The 19,978-nt window shown below is 43.5% G+C and overlaps 1 protein-coding gene across 2 annotated transcripts in view; it reads left to right on the forward strand.

Moving 5' to 3' along the window:
• Nucleotides 1-19,978, forward strand: part of gpsm1b (G protein signaling modulator 1b) — a 213,297-nt gene that overhangs the window by 111,268 nt on the left and 82,051 nt on the right. For both annotated transcript variants that reach the window (XM_039762646.1, XM_039762645.1), the window contains one exon: nucleotides 8,160-8,274. In XM_039762646.1, the coding sequence (XP_039618580.1) occupies nucleotides 8,160-8,274 (115 nt within the window). The remainder of the gene's footprint in view (nucleotides 1-8,159; nucleotides 8,275-19,978) is intronic.

Below are 19,978 nucleotides of genomic sequence, written 5' to 3' on the forward strand. Positions count from 1 at the left end.
AGATATGACATCAATACTTAGTTGAGCCTCCTTTTGCTCCTTTGAGCCTCTCAGCGCTGTCCTCCTATAGCCTGTGATGAGTGTCTGGACTCTGATGGAGGTATTTCTGACCATTCTTCACACAAAATCTCTCCAGTTCAGTTCAATTTGATGGACAGCCTGCTTCAAATCATCCCACAGATTGTCGATGATATTCAAGTCAGGGGACTATGACGGCCATTCCAGAACATTACACTTCTCCCTCTGCATGAATGCCTTTGTAGATTTTGAACTGTGTTTTGGCTCATTGTCTTGTTGGAATATCCAACCCCTGCGTAACTTCAACTTTGTGACTGATGCTTGAACATTATCCTGAAGAATTTGTTGATATTGGGTTGAATTCATCCGACCCTCGACTTTCACAAGGGCCCCAGTCCCTGAACTAGCCACACAGCCCCACAGCATGATGGGACCTCCATCAAATTTGACAGGAGGTAGCAGGTGTTTTTCTTGGAATGCGGTGTTCTTCTTCCATCATGCAAAGCGCTTTTTGTTCTGACCAGATAACTCCATTTTTGTCTCATCAGTCCAAAGCACTTTGTTCCAAAATGAATCTGTCTTGTCTAAATGAGCATTTGATACAACAAGCGACTCTGATTGTGGCCTGAGTGCAGAAAGGGCTTCTTACTCATCACCCTGCCATACAGATGTTCTTTGTGCAGAATGCTCTGAATTGTAGAACGATGTACAGATACACCATCAGCAGCGAGATGTTCTTGCAGGTCTTTGGAGGTGATCTGTGGTTGTCTGTCACCATTCTCACAATCCTGCTCATATGCCGCTCCTGTATTTTTCTTGGCCTGCCAGGCCTGCTGGGTATAACAGTAACTGTGCCTGTGGCCTTCCATTTCCTGATTCCATTCCTTACAGTTGAAACTGACAGTTTAAACCTCTGAGATGGCTTTTTGTTGCCTTCCCCTAAACCAGGAGACTCCACAATCTTTGTTTTCAGATCTTTGGAGAGTTGCTTTGAGGATCCCATGCTGTCTGTCACTCTTCAGAGAAGAGTCAAAGGGAAGGAAGCACAACTTGTAATTGACCACCTTAAATACCTTTTACCACTCATGATTGGACACTCCGGTCTATGAAGTTCAAGGCTTAACGCGCTCATCCAACCAAGTAATTCCGCATTGAGCAGTGACAGGCATTCAAATCAGCACAATGACAAGGGGACCCACATTTGTGCACAGCCAGTTTGTCACATTTGATTTAATTTCATACAAGTGAATACTGCTTCACTAACAAACACCCCAGTACTCCGATGTTCCTAGGAAATGAAAGACGTACCACTGTTATCTTGTTTGTTGAAAGGAGAGTCAATTATATGCAGGCTGAGAGGGGTTCACAAACTTTTTCATATGACTGTATTTTAATAGCACATTTTCATACAAATGATATATCTCAAAGTGCTTTACAAGATGAAGAAAGAAATGTATGTTTATAAAACAAGAAAAATGTAAAAATAAGATCAAGCAATACGAAATAACAAAGAATAAAGTAAGGTCCATTAGCCGGGAGGACAGAAAAAACAAACAAAAAAAAGAAGCTCCTGAAGGCTGGAGAAAAAAAAAAATCTGCAGGGGTTCCAAGGCCATGAGACCACCCAGCCTCCACTGGGCTGATCACCAGAAGGCATTCAGTTCACGGCGACACATTTCTTTAACATTTTAAGCAAGATTACATTTTTATTTCCATCTTTCACAGATACAAAATACCAATAAAATGATAAAGGCAAAAAACTTTGGGCATCCAATATGGTCAGTACTTAGTAAGACGCCCTTTGGCGAGTGTCATGGCTTGTTAACACTTCTTATAGCCAGTTAAGAGTCTTTCAGTTCTAACTTGGGGTCTTTTTGCCCATTTGTCCTTGCAAAAGGCTTCTAATTCTGCAAGACTCTTGGGCCATCTTGCATGCGTGCTCTCTCTTTTTTTGAGATCTCTCCGCAGATTTGCAATGATTTTTAGGTCATGGTGGACTGCAAGGGGCCAAATTCCAGATTGGAATTTGGAAAAAAAAAAAAGAAAAGTATAGAGATAAGAAGACACAGAGGTTCTGGAATAAAGTTTTATTGACTGATCTTCTTTCTTCTTTTTCTTCTTCTTTTTCTTTCGCTGCTCCCATTCAGGGTTGCCATAGCGGATCATCTTGTTCTTGTCGTCTTGCTCTGTCACACCCGTCACCTGCATGTCCTCTCTCACCACATCCATAAACCTTTGCTTAGGCCTTCCTCTTTTCCTCTTACCTGGCAGCTCTATCCTTAGCATTCTTCTCTCCGTATACCCCTCATGTCTCCTCTGCACATGTCCAAACCAGCTCCATCTCACCTGTCTGACTTTGTCTCCAAACCTTCCAACCTGAGCCGACCCCCTAATTAAAATTTTTCTTCTTCTTGTGGCCTCTAAGGAGCTTCACCGATCCTCAAATCTCAAACACGATTATACTGACTACTGTGCAGTCCAGGAGTCAAAATGACCTTTTTTATTTTAACTCTTTTAGGGCTAATTTTTTTTTTTCTTTTCTCCCAGGGATGAATATTTTTCTAAAAACTTTTTTTTTTTACAAAAAGAACACAAAACAATTGTTTAACTTATCAAATCAACAAAAAATATTTATTTTTGAACAATATAACTGTTTTGCATTTTGTATGAGCCTGCATACTATATAATTTAACATATTATTATTTCACATACTGTACATTTTACACAGCAAAGTCCTGCAAAGTGTGGTAACGCTCAAAGCAGCCAATTGCATGCATTGCCATGTTGCACTGCTTCCAATATGTGTTGCACTGGTGCCCCTTTTTTAATAGTCTGTTGCTGCACACAACACAGTCAGGCTTGTACTTTGTGTCCTCATATGTTGCAGGAAAGTGGCGCTCAGTCAGCCTGTCTGGCACTGCTCTTTGTAATGGCCTTCCTCGCTTTGACAAAGGCACTCCAACATATTCTGCCAGCAAGTTGTCAACCACCTTCTTGCGGAAATCTGCCGCAGTCATAGTGCTGTCACTGTTTGCCTGTTTGAATAATATATATCCATTTGTGAGTGCAATCTCACGCATGCGATGGTACACAGTGTGGTACCACTTGGTGGACTTATGACCGCAGCATCTGATACAGTCGATCAACTCCAGCCATTTTACAATTGTACTCTTCAAGTGCAACGGGCTTGTCCAGCTTCCTACCTTCTGGGTTTCCCTTTGAACGAATTACCTTCTCACATGAATTGTTGGTGTGAACTGTAGTAGTACAAGTCACCCGTTTGACATCATGCCATGTCAATGCCACCAAGTTATCCACCCGCATGAAAACAGGATTGTCGCCTTTTTTCATTTTCAGCCTCTCTGGCATCAACTGTAAAGGCATGTGTCTCCTGTTCACCCTTACTGTGCCACAAGCTCCAATTCCCCTGCTCTGTAGCTCTATGAGCAATTCTGGTGAAGTATAAAAATTGTCCAAATGTACACAACATGTCCCAAATGTTCATAGCCCTGAAGCAGCTCCAGCACAACCTGAGTTGTCAAAGGACAGTTCTTTCTTTGAAAAGAATGCTTACCAGTGTAAGTAATTACTTTCAGGCAGAAACCAGTGTTTGCTTCTTCCAATACAAAATCCTTGATGCCATACTTGGTGGGCTTATCTTGCATATATTGGTGGAAAAAAAGCCGTCCCTTATATTTTATCATGGACTCATCCACAGACAAATCACGGCCAGACTGATAAAATTGTTTATAGGTTGGCTCCACTATGTCAAGCAGGGGCTGAACTTTATACCTGGGGTTATAGCCTGGCTCAACCCTTGGGATTTGCTTCTGGTTATCACAAAAGTGAATGAAGCTTTGCAGCAGCACGTACCTATCATGCAGCATAACCTGTCCAAAGCCACCAGATGACAAAGTACGTTTGGACCAATGCTCCCTGAAATTGTATCGCCAGTCCAGTCCCATCTCTATCTGCAATGCCACAAAGCCCTTCATCTCGTCTTTGGTTGTGGGTTTCCACTTCGAAAAACGAGAATGCGGAGCAAGCGTGTCCCGCGATTCAAAAAATTGCTCTGCCTACCTGTTTGTCTCATCAGATAGCGGCTGAAAAACTGCCTCAGGAAAAAACAGCCTGAAATAGTCCAGCGACTTGTAATCCGTTGTGTCCAGCAGCAAGCCGTGCCTTCTTGTAAAGTCCGGTAGCCAGTTCGGCTCTCAAGGTTCAATTTCTGGGTATTCCTCCCACACGAACCTTGCCGTAGGTGCACCGGCAGCGAGAATGTGCTCAGCTGCCAGCCAAGCAGCTGCGGTGGCATCGGCTGGTCTCCGATCGGCTGATGCCTGCTCCTCAATTTCTTCCTCGATCTCCTGATGACTATCAAAGAAATCGGACTCTGACAAATCAGAGTCCGACTCCGCGATAATGCGCAAAATGTCTTCTGCCGAGTATTTTCTTTTTTGAACTCGCTTCGCTCCCGCATGAGATGTTGATGCCATCTTGCCTTTGTTTCTATTTGTTTACATATCGCAACTCACGCACACGCAAGGATTAGTTGCTGAGCCAACGAGTCTAACATTCCGAAAAGCAGAGAGGGAATGCCTGTGACGTGACAATGAGTTTTGTCGCCATTAACAGCTGATTGTCGCCCTCTATCCCTGAATGTCGACATCTGCCCTAAAAGAGTTAAACAAAATACCTTTTTACAGGTCTCACAATAGTCAACACTTTCTTCTTCTTTTCTTCTCAGTTCCGAGGCAAGTCTTGTCGTCTTCCACCCAACTCCGACTCCTCAAGTGGACAGAGCTGTCCCTACTTCAAAGGTCAAGCAGGAGTCCCTGAAAGTAGCGACAGCCTTCTAGTGCAGTTCCCCCTTTCGGCACCCAGCAATGCCCATGGGACTGCCATTCCCAGCATGCCCTGCTGGCACACAAAGTAGTGTCCTGGCCCAGGAATGCTTCCACCCAGAGTGTTGGTACGGGCGGGGGCATACATTCTTGGGGGGGCTGTCGCCGCTTGTCCATTCCCTACTTTGGCTTCTCTGCCAGGTAAGGGTTACATGGTTCACACTCAATCCCTACCAAATGTCGTCTGTGGGTGGAGTATTCCTTTAACAGCATGTTAGCAGCCTCAAAACATTTCCAGTGAAGAAAACCAGAGAAATAAGTCAGAGTGATCAAATGAAAAAGTAATATGCAATAATGCAAACAAGTATTGTGAAGAATAGCCAAAAAATGAATCCAAAGGTTGTGAACACTAGGGGTGGCTGTTGCCCCTTTAAACCCAACAGACAGACGCTCAGGACACAGGGTAAAAGCACTGAGAAGTATTTTTATTTCTTTTCTTCTCAAAAACAGTGCCCTAAGCACCACAGCCACAATACACAGGCAAATATATGTCTCCTCCTCACCTCCCAGTAAGCTTTGTCCACCTCCTCCCAACTCTGGCTTGCTTGCTGGGTGTTCAGCAGGCCTTTATATAGTCCTCGACCCAAAAGTGCTTCTGTTCTTTCTCCCATGTGATTTGCCAACACAAAGTCAAGTTTTTAATCAGCCCGGAAATACTTTGGGGTTTCGTTGTCTTAATCCAGTAGTACTTCAAGGCTAGGTGAGAATTTATTCTCCCACCATCTTCCTACAGCGTCCCCTGGTGGCACCCACGGTACCCAGCAGGACTGTGTTGCCGAACTTCGTGTCCCATAGTGCCCTTCAGGAATCTGGGGCGCCGTTGCACTCCAGGGGAGCTGCCATCTTGCGTTTTGGGGAAGGCAGTGTCCTTGAAATTCTGCCTTCCATCAAAGGGGCATCCCTGCCTGACCTGCCGGCCATCTCTTACAAGGTATTCAATCGCATTGATGACAGTCTGTGCAGTTCTGTTCACAACAGTACAGAAGAGACTCAGTTGCTGTGAAATGAGTTCAACTTACGGGGGGAATGATAAATGTTGGAAATTGGCGCAGTGGGTAGCGTTGCTGCCTCGCAGTTAGGAGACCCGGGTTCGCTTCCCGGGTCCTCCCTGCGTGGAGTTTGCATGTTCTCCTCGTGTCTGCATGGGTTTCCTTCCACAGTCCAAAGACATGCCGGTTAGGTGCATTGGTGAATTTAAATTGTCCCTAGTGTGTGTGTGTGTATGTGCGCCCTGCCCAGGGTTTGTTTCCTGCCTTGCATCCTGTGTTGGCTGGGATTGGGTCCAGCAGACCCTCATGACCCTGTAGTTAGGATATAGCGGGTTGGATAATGGATGGATGGATGGACTTTACGCTTATAGACAGGCCAAAGGAGAGTGACGGCTGTTCCCCTCTCTTATCCCAATCCAGGCTTGCCCTTGTCGTGTTTGACTGAGTTTTCCTCGCAACGCAGATGGAGTGGTATCTTGTATTTCAAGACTTGCCCTGATCCTGCTAACATTGCACATCCGCCAATCCCTAAGTGCTTTCGGAAGCGATTTGATACAGTGAGACGTGATGTCACTTACTATTTGGAGAACGGCCTTTCTGATTAGTCGTGTGTTAACCAGGCGGCCCTGCTGACATCCGTTCAGTTTTTGTCCCAAAAGCAAACCACGAAGGTCCAGGCTGACGGATTGATTTGCACCTCAGTGGTTGACTTCATTCACCTGAGCCTCATAGCTGATGCCCAGTGGGACAGCCGTGGAGGGGACATTTCTTGTTATTGTTACCGTCAGCAATTTGCAGTGCCCTTGGAGCTCAGTTTAGATCAGGGGTCGCCAAGTCCGATCCTGGAGGACCACCGTGGCAGCAGGTTTTCATTCTGACCCTTTTTTTTTAATGAGTGCCCTGTTTGTGCTGCTAATTAACTTCTTGTGAATTCATTTTAATCGAATTATTTTTTTAATATTTGTTCCCATGAATTTCTTCATCGTTCCTCTGCTTCATTTCTCTCCTTAAATGGCACCCAAACAGAAATGAAATATGAAGTGAGGGAGCCAACAGAAGACCAACCAACTCAGGGCCTCAAACTCCAACCAATTTCTCTCCAACCAGCTGCTTAATGAGGTGCCAGTTCTTGTTGTTAATTAAACCCATTCTTTAGTTCTGTGGCATGTTGCTGCTCTTGTGGTGCAATAGCAGACATTTCTGAAATTGTCGATTTTCTCTACCTAAGAGCACTGTTAGGAGCTGAGCAGACCAACATTCCTGAGACCTTCATCTTTCTTTATTTTCAGATATTGTATGACGAGTTGTTTTGGCTCATTTTGTATCTCATTCTTTTTTGGCTGCTAATTAAGGAAAAAGAAACAATTAAGGGTTCTGAATCTTTAAGAAAATGTCAATTAAAATGAATTCAAAAGAAGTTAATTAGCAGCAAAAACAGGTCACTGGTTTAGAAAAGGGTTAGAATGAAAACCTGCAGCCACGGTGGTCCTGTGAAGGTGCAGGTTTTACATTATTTGTGGGTGTGTTAGAAGTTTTAAAGGCCTTTAGAACAATCCAGACGAGAGCCAACCTGCACAACCCTCAAATGCACCTGATTGTTATGCCATGCGTACATTTTGTATTGTTTTTTTGGCCTCTAAAAATAATAGAGGTAACATTTTAAGGGTATTAGAGATGAAATCATTTAATGGCCAGGCCTGGTTTTTTAATATCGGACTTTTCTGAAGATGTGAATTTTGAAAATGACGATAATTGAGCTACAAGAAATACCGCCAAACAATTCAAAGAAAACGAACCAAAGACGGGGCCCGAGGTTTGAGCCCAGGACAGTTCAGTTACCTTTTAGGGTCTTATGGGTTAAAACATGAGCGCCCATCCTCAGATCTCTGGTGTCTGATTTTTCAAGCCCTTCTGCAGACTGGTGGACTTGATGCCACCCCATCCCTCGAGGTGTAACCCTGCCAGAGGGAGCATTGAATCAATGTGCCATTAAAGTGTATTAAACAGCAGACGGGCAGAGCTAAGCGCCTGCAACTCAATTAACGGCTACTGGTGCATTAGGTCCTCCCCAATTTAATCCCTGAGCTGCTGTGTCTGGTAAGTCATTGCTGCCCTCCCTCTCCTTCTCCCTCTTTCTACCTCCCTCCTCACACGGCTGTCATTCCAGAGCAGATCCATCGTCCAGCTTGGGTCTGCTCCTCCAGTGCTCCTGACCAGAAAAAAAAAAAACTTTTGTTTGATTCCACAGATCGGAGATCGCAATGGAGAGCTAACGGCCCGCATGAACCTCGAGCAGCTCCTGGCAGCCCTGGGATTGTCTGAAAGTGACCTGTCACCCTGCGGATCGGAGACAGAAGTGCAAGGTAGGCATGTGGCACCCTAAACACCCCGGCACTGTGCACCTGCTTGAGGAGGCAGACAGGGGGGCATTTCATTCTTGACAAATTGTTTATAGGTGTTTTAGGCATCCTTTTCTACTTACATTTGTAACGGGCACTGCACTGGCAGCTTCTTACAGATCTTGAATGTGCTGTTTTTCATCTTTACTTTATATAGCGCCTTTCACAGGAAGATTTATAAGTAGAATTGTACAAAGTGACAAATGGGGGTAAGGTAGACAGTCCATCCATTTCTTCACCTGATTATTCTATCATACGATCATACTGCACCAGAGCTTACCTGGGCACCCCGATGAGGGGGAATATGGGGCGGCATCATTCATACAAACGCAACATGCAAACCTGTGTTCGCAGAAAGCCATAATCGATTCTGGAGGCTCTCATCATCACACAAGAACCAACTGTGGATGACATGGCAGTCCATTACAGGGAACTCTGTTGTCAATTCTGCAAAGTCTTTTTAATGGGGAACTGGCACTTATCCTGGCAGCACATTGAACTAAGTGATTTGATTTTATAACTTCTGGCACTGTGCTAAGAATCAGAGTTCACTTGTAAGAGTGATATATTCATGCTAGTCTGAGATAGGGGCTGTGGGCCGAGGGGAGGGGGAAGCGTGACGTCAGAAGTGGGGAGCCGGGCCAGTCCCACCTCAGTCATGCGCCAGCCTCTGTTCGAGTCGGTGTACCTCTGCATTTTAGAGTGTAACTTGCCTCCATGTAACTAGTGGGAGATTGCTAGTATTATATGTATGTATGTATGTATATATATATATATATATATATATATATATATATATATATATATATATATATATAAACTGCTCAAAAAATTAAAGGAACACTTTGAAAACACATCAGATCTCAATGGGAAAAGAAATCCTCCTGGATATCTATACTGATATAGACTGGGTAATGTGTTAGGAACGAAAGGATGCCACATTGTTTGATGGAAATGAAAATGATCAACCTACAGAGCCCTGAATTCAAAGACGCCCCAAAAATCAGAGTGAAATAATGATGTGGCAGGCTCGTCCATTTTGCCCAAATTTAATTGCAGCAACTCCAAATTGTACGCAGCACTTTGTATGGCCCCTGTGTTCTTGTATACATGCCTGACAACATCGGTGCATGCTTCTAATGACATGACAGATGGTGTTGTGGGGGATCTCCTCCCAGATCTGGACCAGGGCATCACTGAGCTCCTGGACAGTCTGAGGTGCAACCTGGTGGCATTGGATGGACCAAAACATAATGTCCCAGAGGTGTTCTATTGGATTTAGGTCAGGAAAGTGTGGTGGCCAGTCAATGGTATCAATTCCTTCATCCTCCAGGAACTGCCTGCATACTCTCACCACATGAGGCCAGGAAATGTCGTGCACCAGGAGCCACTGTACCAGCATAGGGTCTGACAATGGGTCCAAGGATTTCATCCTGATACCTAATGGCAGCCAAGGTGCCTTTGTCAAGCCTGTAGCGGTCTGTGTGACCCTCCATGGATATGCCTCCCCAGACAATCATTAACCCACCACCAAACTACTCATGCTGAATGATGTTACAGGCAGCATAATGTTCTCCATGGCTTCTCCAGACCCTTTCACTTCTGTCACGTGCTCAGGGTGAACCTGCTCTCATCTGTAAAGCACAGGGCACCAGTGGTGCATCTTCCAATTCTGGTATTCTATGGCGAATGCCAATCGAGCTGCATGCTGCTGGGCAGTGAGCTCAGGGCCCATTAGAGGACATGGGGCCCTTGGGTCACCCTCATGAAGTCTTTCTGGTTGTTTGGTCAGAGACATTCACACCAGTGGCCTGCTGGAGGTCATTTTGTAGGGCTCTGGCAGTGCTCATCCTGTTCCTCCTTGCCCAAAGGAGCAGATACTGGTCCTGCTGATGGGTTATGGACCTTCTATGGCCCTCTCCAGCTCTCCTAGAGTAACTGCTTGTCTCCTAGAATCTCCTCCATGCCCTTGAGACTGTGCAGGGAGACACAGCAAACCTTCTGGCAATGACACGTATTGATGTGCCATCCTGGAGAAGTTGGACTACCTGTGCAACCTCTGTAGGGTCCAGGTATCACCTCATGCTACCAGTAGTGACACTGACTGTAGCCAAATGCAAAACTAGTGAAGAAACAGTCAGAAAAGATGAAGAGGGAAAAATGTCAGTGGCCTCCACCTGTTAAACCGTTCCTGTTTTGGGGGTCATCTCATTGTTGCCCCTCTAGTGCATCTGTTGTTAATTTCATTAACACCACAGCAGCTGAAACTGATTAACAACCCCCTCTGCTACTTAACTGACCAGATTAATATCCCAGAAGTTTCATTGACTTTATGCTATACTCTGATTAAAAAGTCTTCCTTTAATTCTTTTGAGCAGTATATATATATATATATATATATACTAGCGACTGGGAGCCTGATCGAATTGGGCTGCAAATTCTACGTTTGTGAAATCCATATTTTCTTTGCAAAGAATTATTTGTTTTTTTAAGTCCTTGAAATGATTTTGTTATCATGGCACTGATTTGTGCTTAAAATAGACCTTTTCGGCCGTTGTAACGAAGAGCTTCCTGTTTAAATGGGGCTGCGAGACGTGAACTCGGCTCTTCGGCGCACCTCATTTGATTTTTTCTGGCAAACAAATTTTCAAAACAAACCGTATTTTGCAACTCTAATCAGAGTCAGAGTAATAATTATGTTGGCGTGGTCATTTTAGATCTGAGATCGGCTAAAATTTTAAACAATGACCGTTGTTAATACCCAGCTGTCATTACTCAGTTTGCCAATAGATGTCAGGACAGTTGCCAAAACCAAACTGCCCAAAGATAGATTTCGACGTACCAAGCAAATGGCGATACGTTCTAAATTACTTACGGTTCCGGAGCTGTTGAAGGGTTTAAGTCAGTCGATGATGTTAGTCCTGGAAAGTACGCCCCACCAAACCAACATTCCAAAAACCAACCAAACTTACTGTTATCTGCTCGAACCAACGCCGACTTACTATACTTGGCTGTCCAGCAGCGTCACTGAAGCGTTCGAACATTCTTAGCCAATCATGCAATACTGTGTCTGCGTTTGCCACGTTATGATCTAACTACAGAGGCAGAGTCCCATTGCATGGTTCTAACTTGTATTAAGTCGAGGTATTGACGCGAACACCATACATACGGGGTATCTCTATACTCCCCCTCCCGATCTCTACACCACTCCATACGTATCTTCCACTGATTGAAACATTGCTGGAAGTCTTCTTCCCTTAAGGGTCTTTAACAGGCTTGCTGTTTCTGTCTTCACATCATCCATTGAAGAAACATGTGTTCCCTTCACGTCACTTTTGATTTTCGAGAACAAGTAAAAAATCACAGGGAGCTACAGTGGTGTGAAAAACTATTTGCCCCCTTCCTGATTTCTTATTCTTTTGCATGTTTGTCACTCAAAATGTTTCTGATCATCAAACACATTTAACCATTAGTCAAATATAACACAAGTAAACACAAAATGCAGTTTTTAAATGATGGTTTTATTATTTAGGAGAAAAAAATCCAAACCTACATGGCCCTGTGTGAAAAAGTAATTGCCCCCTGAACCTAATAACTGGTTGGGCCACCCTTAGCAGCAATAACTGCAATCAAACGTTTGTGATAACTTGCAATGAGTCTTTTACTGCGCTCTGGAGGAATTTTGGCCCACTCATCTTTGCAGAATTGTTGTAATTCAGCTTTATTTGAGGGTTTTCTATCATGAACCGCCTTTTTAAGGTCATGCCATAGCATCTCAATTGGATTCAGGTCAGGACTTTGACTAGGCCACTCCAAAGTCTTCATTTTGTTTTTCTTCAGCCATTCAGAGGTGGATTTGCTGGTGTGTTTTGGGTCATTGTCCTGTTGCAGCACCCAAGATCGCTTCAGCTTGAGTTGACGAACAGATGGCCGGACATTCTCCTTCAGGATTTTTTGGTAGACGGTAGAATTCATGGTTCCATCTATCACAGCAAGCCTTCCAGATCCTGAAACAGCAAAACAACCCCAGACCATCACACTACCACCACCATATTTTACTGTTGGTATGATGTTCTTTTTCTGAAATGCTGTGTTCCTTTTACGCCAGATGTAACGGACATTTGCCTTCCAAAAGTTCAACTTTTGTCTCATCAGTCCACAAGGTATTTTCCCAAAAGTCTTGGCAATCATTGAGATGTTTCTTAGCAAAATTGAGACGAGCCCTAATGTTCTTTTGCTTAACAGTGGTTTGCGTCTTGGAAATCTGCCATGCAGGCCGTTTTTGCCCAGTCTCTTTCTTATGGTGGAGTCGTGAACACTGACCTTAATTGAGGCAAGTGAGGCCTGCAGTTCTTTAGACGTTGTCCTGGGGTCTTTTGTGACCTCTCAGATGAGTCGTCTCTGCGCTCTTGGGGTAATTTTGGTCAGCTGGCCACTCCTGGGAAGGTTCACCACTGTTCCATGTTTTTGCCATTTGTGGATAATGGCTCTCACTGTGGTTCGCTGGAGTCCCAAAGCTTTAGAAATGGCTTTATAACCTTTACCAGACTGATAGATCTCAATTACTTCTGTTCTCATTTGGTCCTGAATTTCTTTGGATCTTGGCATGATGTCTAGCTTTTGAGGTGCTTTTGGTCGACTTCTCTGTGTCAGGCAGCTCCTATTGAAGTGATTTCTTGATTGAAACAGGTGTGGCAGTAATCAGGCCTGGGGGTGGCTACGGAAATTGAACTCAGGTGTGATACACCACAGTTAGGTGATTTTTGAACAAGGGGGCAATTACTTTTTCACACAGGGCCATGTAGGTTTGGATTTTTTTTCTCCCTAAATAATAAAACCATCATTTAAAAACTGCATTTTGTGTTTACTTGTGTTATATTTGACTAATGGTTAAATGTGTTTGATGATCAGAAACATTTTGTGTGACAAACATGCAAAAGAATAAGAAATCAGGAAGGGGGCAAATAGTTTTTCAGACCACTGTAAATCGGGCGAATAGGGAGGATGATCAAGGACAGGAATATTTTTGACAGTCAAAAACTGCTTTAAGGATAAAGAGAAAATTCACAAAAAATTTGATGTTGACTCGCTGTTCGATTTTTTTTTTACCTGACATTATAGCAGCAACTCGTGTAGCGATTGTTGTGCAAATACTGACTGGGGTATTCACAGGATGTACCCAGCCGGTCAGCGGTTTGAGAGCGCGTGACATAGTTCTAGGATTCACGTCTGGCTGACCTCCAGGCGGTTTTCCAGGAAGTCCCAAGCTCAGTCCGGTGTATGTACAGGGTGTTCCAGATCTAATTATGCAGATCCAGATCGTCTGGATGACTTTGATTTATGCGGGGACGATTCCAGTTCAGCGAGAATACGATTCTTCTTGTTGTCAGTTTGCACACTTCTCGATGGTCTGGGATTTTTTGGGTGATTTTCTATGTGATAAACTTAATAAGTTACAGGGGGTCCTCAGGTTACGACACAGTGTAAATCGAAACACACCCTAGCCTAAGTCACTTACTATCCTAACATATTTGAAAAATCATAATCTAGAGCATAAAAACAAATCTAAGCCACAGAAAAAGGAAAAGGCCTTAAATATATTGTACTGTACACTGTACTGTAGTAACCGAAAACATGACAAAAAATGAGTGTAAAAAAATTCCTTACCTTTATTCCTTCTGATCTCTTTCCAATGTCTAATTTCACCTCCATCATGATGGCTTTCCTCTTCTTCGAAGCACTACCATCTGAAGACTCTGACTTTCGTTTAGGAGCCATGATAAGGGCCACAAAGTCGGCAAACAAAGCCACACAAACAGAACACTTCCTCCGCGTGCAACAAAACTAGTTTGCCAAGTCCCTCACTCATACGCTGCGTTACTGCGTATTCTTCTGCTGCGTACAGCCAAACTAGTTTGCCCATGTAGTCTGTAAGTATGACGCTAGTGGCGTAAGCCAAAACACTCATGTCTCAATTTTTTAAAGTTTTTATGGGAGTGAGCGTTGTTAACTCGAAACGTTGTATGTTGTAACCCGAGGACTCCCTGTATAGCGTAATGAAAATTGCATAATTAGATCTTATCATCACAAGCACGTTTCCTAAATAAACACAAAACAGGACAATACAGGAAGTGCAGCGAGACATACTGGGAAGCAGCGCGGCTTTATTGCATTTCTATAAAAATATTCATTGTATATCTTAGGAATATCGAAAGCGTCTCATTAAAGTGGATGATGCAAACAGTTGAATTGCTCTCATTATAATAACAGCTGTTTTATACATGAAAGCCCATTTGAATGTAAGTGCAGCTTTCCCGTTTACTTTTTTAAACATGATTATATGTAAAGGGAGGCAATTACCCAGTGGAAACCATTTTGTGGGAAACCAAAGTGCTTTCCGCTTCAGTGCTGCACGTGAAAATTCAATTTATTTTTGTATGGCGCTCAGAGCACCGTAAATCTTACCTGGATTACAGCGTCTCATTTTTAATGGGACTGTCCAGTCCATGATGTCTCCATCTCCACGTTTGGACTTTGTTAGAAGAGCGGTTCTAATCAAGAGTAGAAAATAATATAACGATGCCCCCAAGCTACTGTACTGTATGTGCACCTCATGCTTTATACGCGTCCCACGGGCTTCCAGTTCAAGTTTATGCAGCGTGGTTGAACTGAAATTTGCAGATTGTTCTACTCTTGCTGGAAAAAACGTATTCTACCTTTACTAGAGCCTGAAGTTGACTGTGGCATGGTGGACTCTGTCAGTCCGCATGCTCATGTGAAGGCAGAGTGAATAAGAACAGAAGAACAACAGCCTTGACGAGAGTGGCTTGTCTTAACATCATGGGCGCAGTGGGCCCTGGCCAAGGACCCGAGGAGCATAGGGGCCCACGATGTTTCTGATGCCTGTGTAGGTTTCTGTTTTGCTATCAAAACAGCGCACTACTTTCTCCGGGGTGCCTATGATGCTGTAAAGACGACATCCCTGGTTCATCTAACATAGTGTATGTAAAATGTCATCCAGTTGAGTTTTGAAAGTCCCACAATCTCTTAGTGACATTTTTATCACACTTTTGTCACGTACAATTTTACACAGTGCAGCAGGAGTCCCCAACTCTGGTCCTGGAAAACTGCAGTGGCTGCAGGTTTTCATTCTCACCCTTTTCTTAAATTCGTGACCAGTTTTTGCTGCTAATTAACTTCTTTTCAATTCATTTTAATTGACTTGTTTTTTAAGATTTGTTCCCCTGAATTTCTTCATCGTTCCTCTCAATTACTTCATTTCTTTCCTTAAAGAGAAATGTGAAGTGAGTGAGCCAACAGAAGAGCAACTAAGTCAGGGCCTCAAACTCCAACCAGTTTCACTCCAACCAGCTACTTAATGAGGTGCCAAGTCTAGTTGTTCATTCTTTAATTCGATGGCTTGTTGCTGCTCTCATTGTGCCATGGCAGACATGTCCGAAATTGTTGATTTTCTCTACCTAAGAGCACAGTGAAAATGTCTTGTGGACCTGAGCAGATTGCCATTCCTGAGACCGCCACCTTTCTTTATTTTCAGATATTGTATGGCGGTCACAGTTTGCTGCACATGTTTTGGCTCATTTTGTATCTCATTATTGTTTGTCTGCTAATTAAGAAAAAGAAACAATTAAGAGTCTTCAAGAGCAACTCAAATAAAATGTATTCAAAAGGAGTTAATTAGCAGTGAAAACAGGTCACTAATTAAGAAAAGGGTGAGAATGAAAGCGGCAGCCACGGTGGTCCCCCAGGACTGGAGTTCAACACCCCAGATAATGTTTGTCACGTTAACACATATTATAATAATGGATTGGTGATATGAATTATTAGAATTATCTCTCTATTATATAAAAAAAATCTTGGGCCGAGACGAGACATTTTCAGAGAGACAAGACTTTGTGCCAAGCGATGAATTGAAAACCTAACAGGTCCAAGCGGGGGCAGAAATAAAACACAAATAGTAGAAGAAGAAAAGACAAAGAGTAGAAGACAAAGTAGAACGTCGTTAAGAGGTTCAAAAACGTTGGCGCGATACACATGCAGAGCAGGTTACAGATGATGAAAGTACTAAAATTCTCAAAGAACAGATAGTAAAGATCGCATTAGCGCAAACAAACGGAAATTATTACTCAATGAAATAACGGAACAGTGAAAAGAGATCGAATATATGGACATAGGTGATATGACAGAAGCATTTAGATATTGTTTGGCTTTAAACTTTAAGTCGGAGACTTGTAGATTGTCTAATTCGTGTTGCCATCTGGGTAAAGTAGTGTTTTTTCCCAATGAAGAGGCGTATTTGTGAGATTTAAAAGATTTGGTGTTTTGTGAAAGTGAAATCCACATACGTGAGCGACCGAGACGTGAAGTGGCTGGCGTGCCCACGGTCCACTCACTTCTCATTCGTGTGAATGCTGTAATCAGAAACCGTTCCTGCACTCAATGCTGCAAGCGGGGTTGGAAATAAAAGACAAAGAGTAGATGACAAAGTAGAAAGTCGTAAAGAGGTTCCAAAACGTTGGCACGGTCCACATGAAGAGCAGGTATGAAAGTACTAAAATTCAAATGTCTCAAAGAACTGATAGTAAAGATCTCATTAGCACTAACAAACGGAAATTATTACTCGGTGAAATAACGAAACAGCGAAAAGAGATCGAGTATATTGTTCGGATTTAAACTAAGTCATGTTGCCATCAGGGAGTAGTAGTGTTTCTTCTCAATGAAGAGGCCAATTCAGAAGAATGAATAGTTTTGTTGTTTGGTGAAAATTCAAATCACGCAAGAGAAAATTTCAAGCCCTCCGAGAGACAAGGGCTTATGCAAAGAGATTTGGAAAAGTGCTGCCCACATAACCACGAACACGGGTCAGTCATTTCTCATTTGTGTGAATACTATCGTCAGACACAGTTCGTGTAGAGAGAAAGAAACGATATTCACTCACGGGCAGTTATACGTTGCATTGTCACGATGTAATTCCAAACACGGAACCAAAATTCATATTGGCGAAAAGAGATCAAATATATGAACATCGGTGATGTGACAGAAGTATGGAAATATTGTAAGGTTTTAAACTGTAAGTCAGAGACTTGTAGATTGCCATCAGGGAAAAGTAGTGTTTCTTCCCAATGAACAGGCGCATCCACGAGAATTAAAAGATTTATTGTTTGGTGAAAGTGAAATCCACATACGCGAGTGACAGAAACGTGAAGTGGCTGGCGCATAGTGCAGGTTGGGGGGTTTGGCGAGCGAAGTGAACTGGGGGCGAAGAACCCTAGCAATAAATAATGACATTATTTTTCATCAAGGACACGGGGACGCAGGTGGAAACTTACTATGATTAAATTTCGCACGAATATTAGGAAGTTTTTGTTGACTCAGAGATCCATGGAGTAAGTGTCCAAGTAGTGTGGTAGACGGCAGAAGTTAAGCGACTTTCACAAATAGACTAGATGTTATTTTAGGTGAGTTACGTGGATAGGGCTGAGGAGTTTTCTTGGGTCGAGTGGCCTGTTCTCATCTGGATTTTTCTCATGTTCTAATACAGGAGAAAGTAGGGTGAAATGACACCTTTTATTGGCTAACTAACCCCCCTAAAGCCCACCCACTTGACACTGCTGTTTTCACATAGACGCGCTATAACAGAGGTCAGCCCAGATCATGACGACTGTTCTACATCAGAGCAAGAATGCACTTTTGTCATCGCTGTACTTTGTGTATGTACATGGGAAGCTCTGCACTCTACTTGTGACTTTACGCTGTAGGAAGTAAGTTAATAAATAAAGGTAAATAGGTAAATAACATTCGATCTGGCTTAATGGCCATCAAATGAGAAAGTGTTCTCTGTGATATACTGGCACCCCATCTTGGATGGAGTCTGACTCTGGTAACCTGTAAAATGACGTGACGCGGGTCTGAAAAGCGGACAGACAGATTTATGACACCTGTGGTCCCCGGCCGGGACGCCCAGGAGGACCAGAGGGCGGCTTGTGCCTCCTCCAGACCGCGAGGGGGCGTCCGTCCTGGTTATGTTGGGGGCCTCGGGTAAAGGGCTTGGAAGCCCAGCCCTGTAGGGACCCGTGGCCACCGCCAGGCGGCGCCCAATGCCTGATTATCCCAGGAGCCCGGCACTGGCCAGAATTGCAGCTGGAGCCCATCCGGGTTCCTATAAAAGGGGCCGCCTCCCTCCAGTCAGCAGTGGATGTCGGGTGGAAGAGGACAGAACTGGAGAGAGGACGGGAGGCGGTCGAGAGAAAGGCAGAGAAACTGTGTGGCCTGGACAATTGGGGGAATCGGTGCTGGAGTGTGAGTGTGTCATGTTATGTGTGAGTGCACATAATTGAAAACTGTAAATATTGTAAATAAACGGTGTGTTGGGTGAAACTATGTTGTCCGTCTGTGTGTGTCCGGGTCCAAGTTCACACACCGTTTTTACTAATTACATTTCTCCCGCCCGAAAGCTAATCCAATCTTGAATATAGTCGATGAGCATGGAGAGCATTGGATTAGCATTGGGATTACTATTTCCGTGCTTATTTCCTGATTTTATAAGCCTTTTAAAGCCAGACGTTTTCATTAAAACCTTTAGTTAGTACCACAACAGCTGCAAAACTCTAAATCCCACAGCTGCTCACCTTGGGCCTCATGTTAGTATTTTTGAAAAGATCATTTAATTTAGTTCCTAAAGTCTCTTGTAGCGAATTCGTTAATCATTGAAATATAAGTAGTTAAATCATAAGTAAGTAAGCAATATAAAGTATGTCGCTAACACTGTTTTGAACACATTTTTTTCTGTCACTGAAAATGTTTTGTAGTAAATTTCTACATTTTGGAATATCGAGGTTATATTCTTGTTGCGAAATATTGTTTTAGTGTCCTAGAAATTAAAGGATCTGTCAATTCATCAGTTTGTGTTTTGTTATGGGCGCTGCCATCATATGTATGTACCCTTAATTAGGGACACTTTTTACTGATTCCCGCACATTTCCCAGAAGGTGTGCAGAGTTATGACCTTTGTGGTATGATTAAACGGACACAGAAAGAGGTTTGGGGGCAGCCGTCCGTATACTTGAAGCAGGCTGCCTAAAAATGTAATTTGTGAGAGACGGGAATCGGCAAGAGTGAAAGAGAAGGTGTACAGGATGGTAGTGAGACCAGCAATGTTATATGGGCTGGAGATGGTGGCACAGGAGACAGAGCTGGAGGTGGCAGAGTTAAAGATGCTAAGATTTACATTGGGTGTGAGACAAGGATGGACAGGATCAGAAATGAGGACACTAGAGGGTTGGCTCAAGTTGGACGGTTAGGAGACAAAGTCAGAGAGGCGAGATTGCGTTGGTTTGGACATGTGCAGAGGAGAGATGAGGGGTATACTGGGAGAAGGGTACTAAGGATAGAGCTACCATGTAGGAGGAGAAGAGGAAGGCCTAAGAGGAGGTTTATGGATGTGGTGAGGGAGGACATGCAGGTAATGGGTGTGACAGAGCAAGATGACGAGGATAGAAAGATATGGAAGAAGATTTTCTGCTGTGATCTGCCGAAAGAAGAAGGTTGAGAGCGAGCAGAGCAGACTGCTCCATACACACACACACACACACACAGGTCTTTTGTTTATATAGGGTCTACAGTAATTTTCATTTAGCCCTTGATGTAGTGC

Source organism: Polypterus senegalus, chromosome 9 (genome assembly GCF_016835505.1).
Source record: "Polypterus senegalus isolate Bchr_013 chromosome 9, ASM1683550v1, whole genome shotgun sequence".
NCBI lineage: Eukaryota > Metazoa > Chordata > Cladistia > Polypteriformes > Polypteridae > Polypterus > Polypterus senegalus.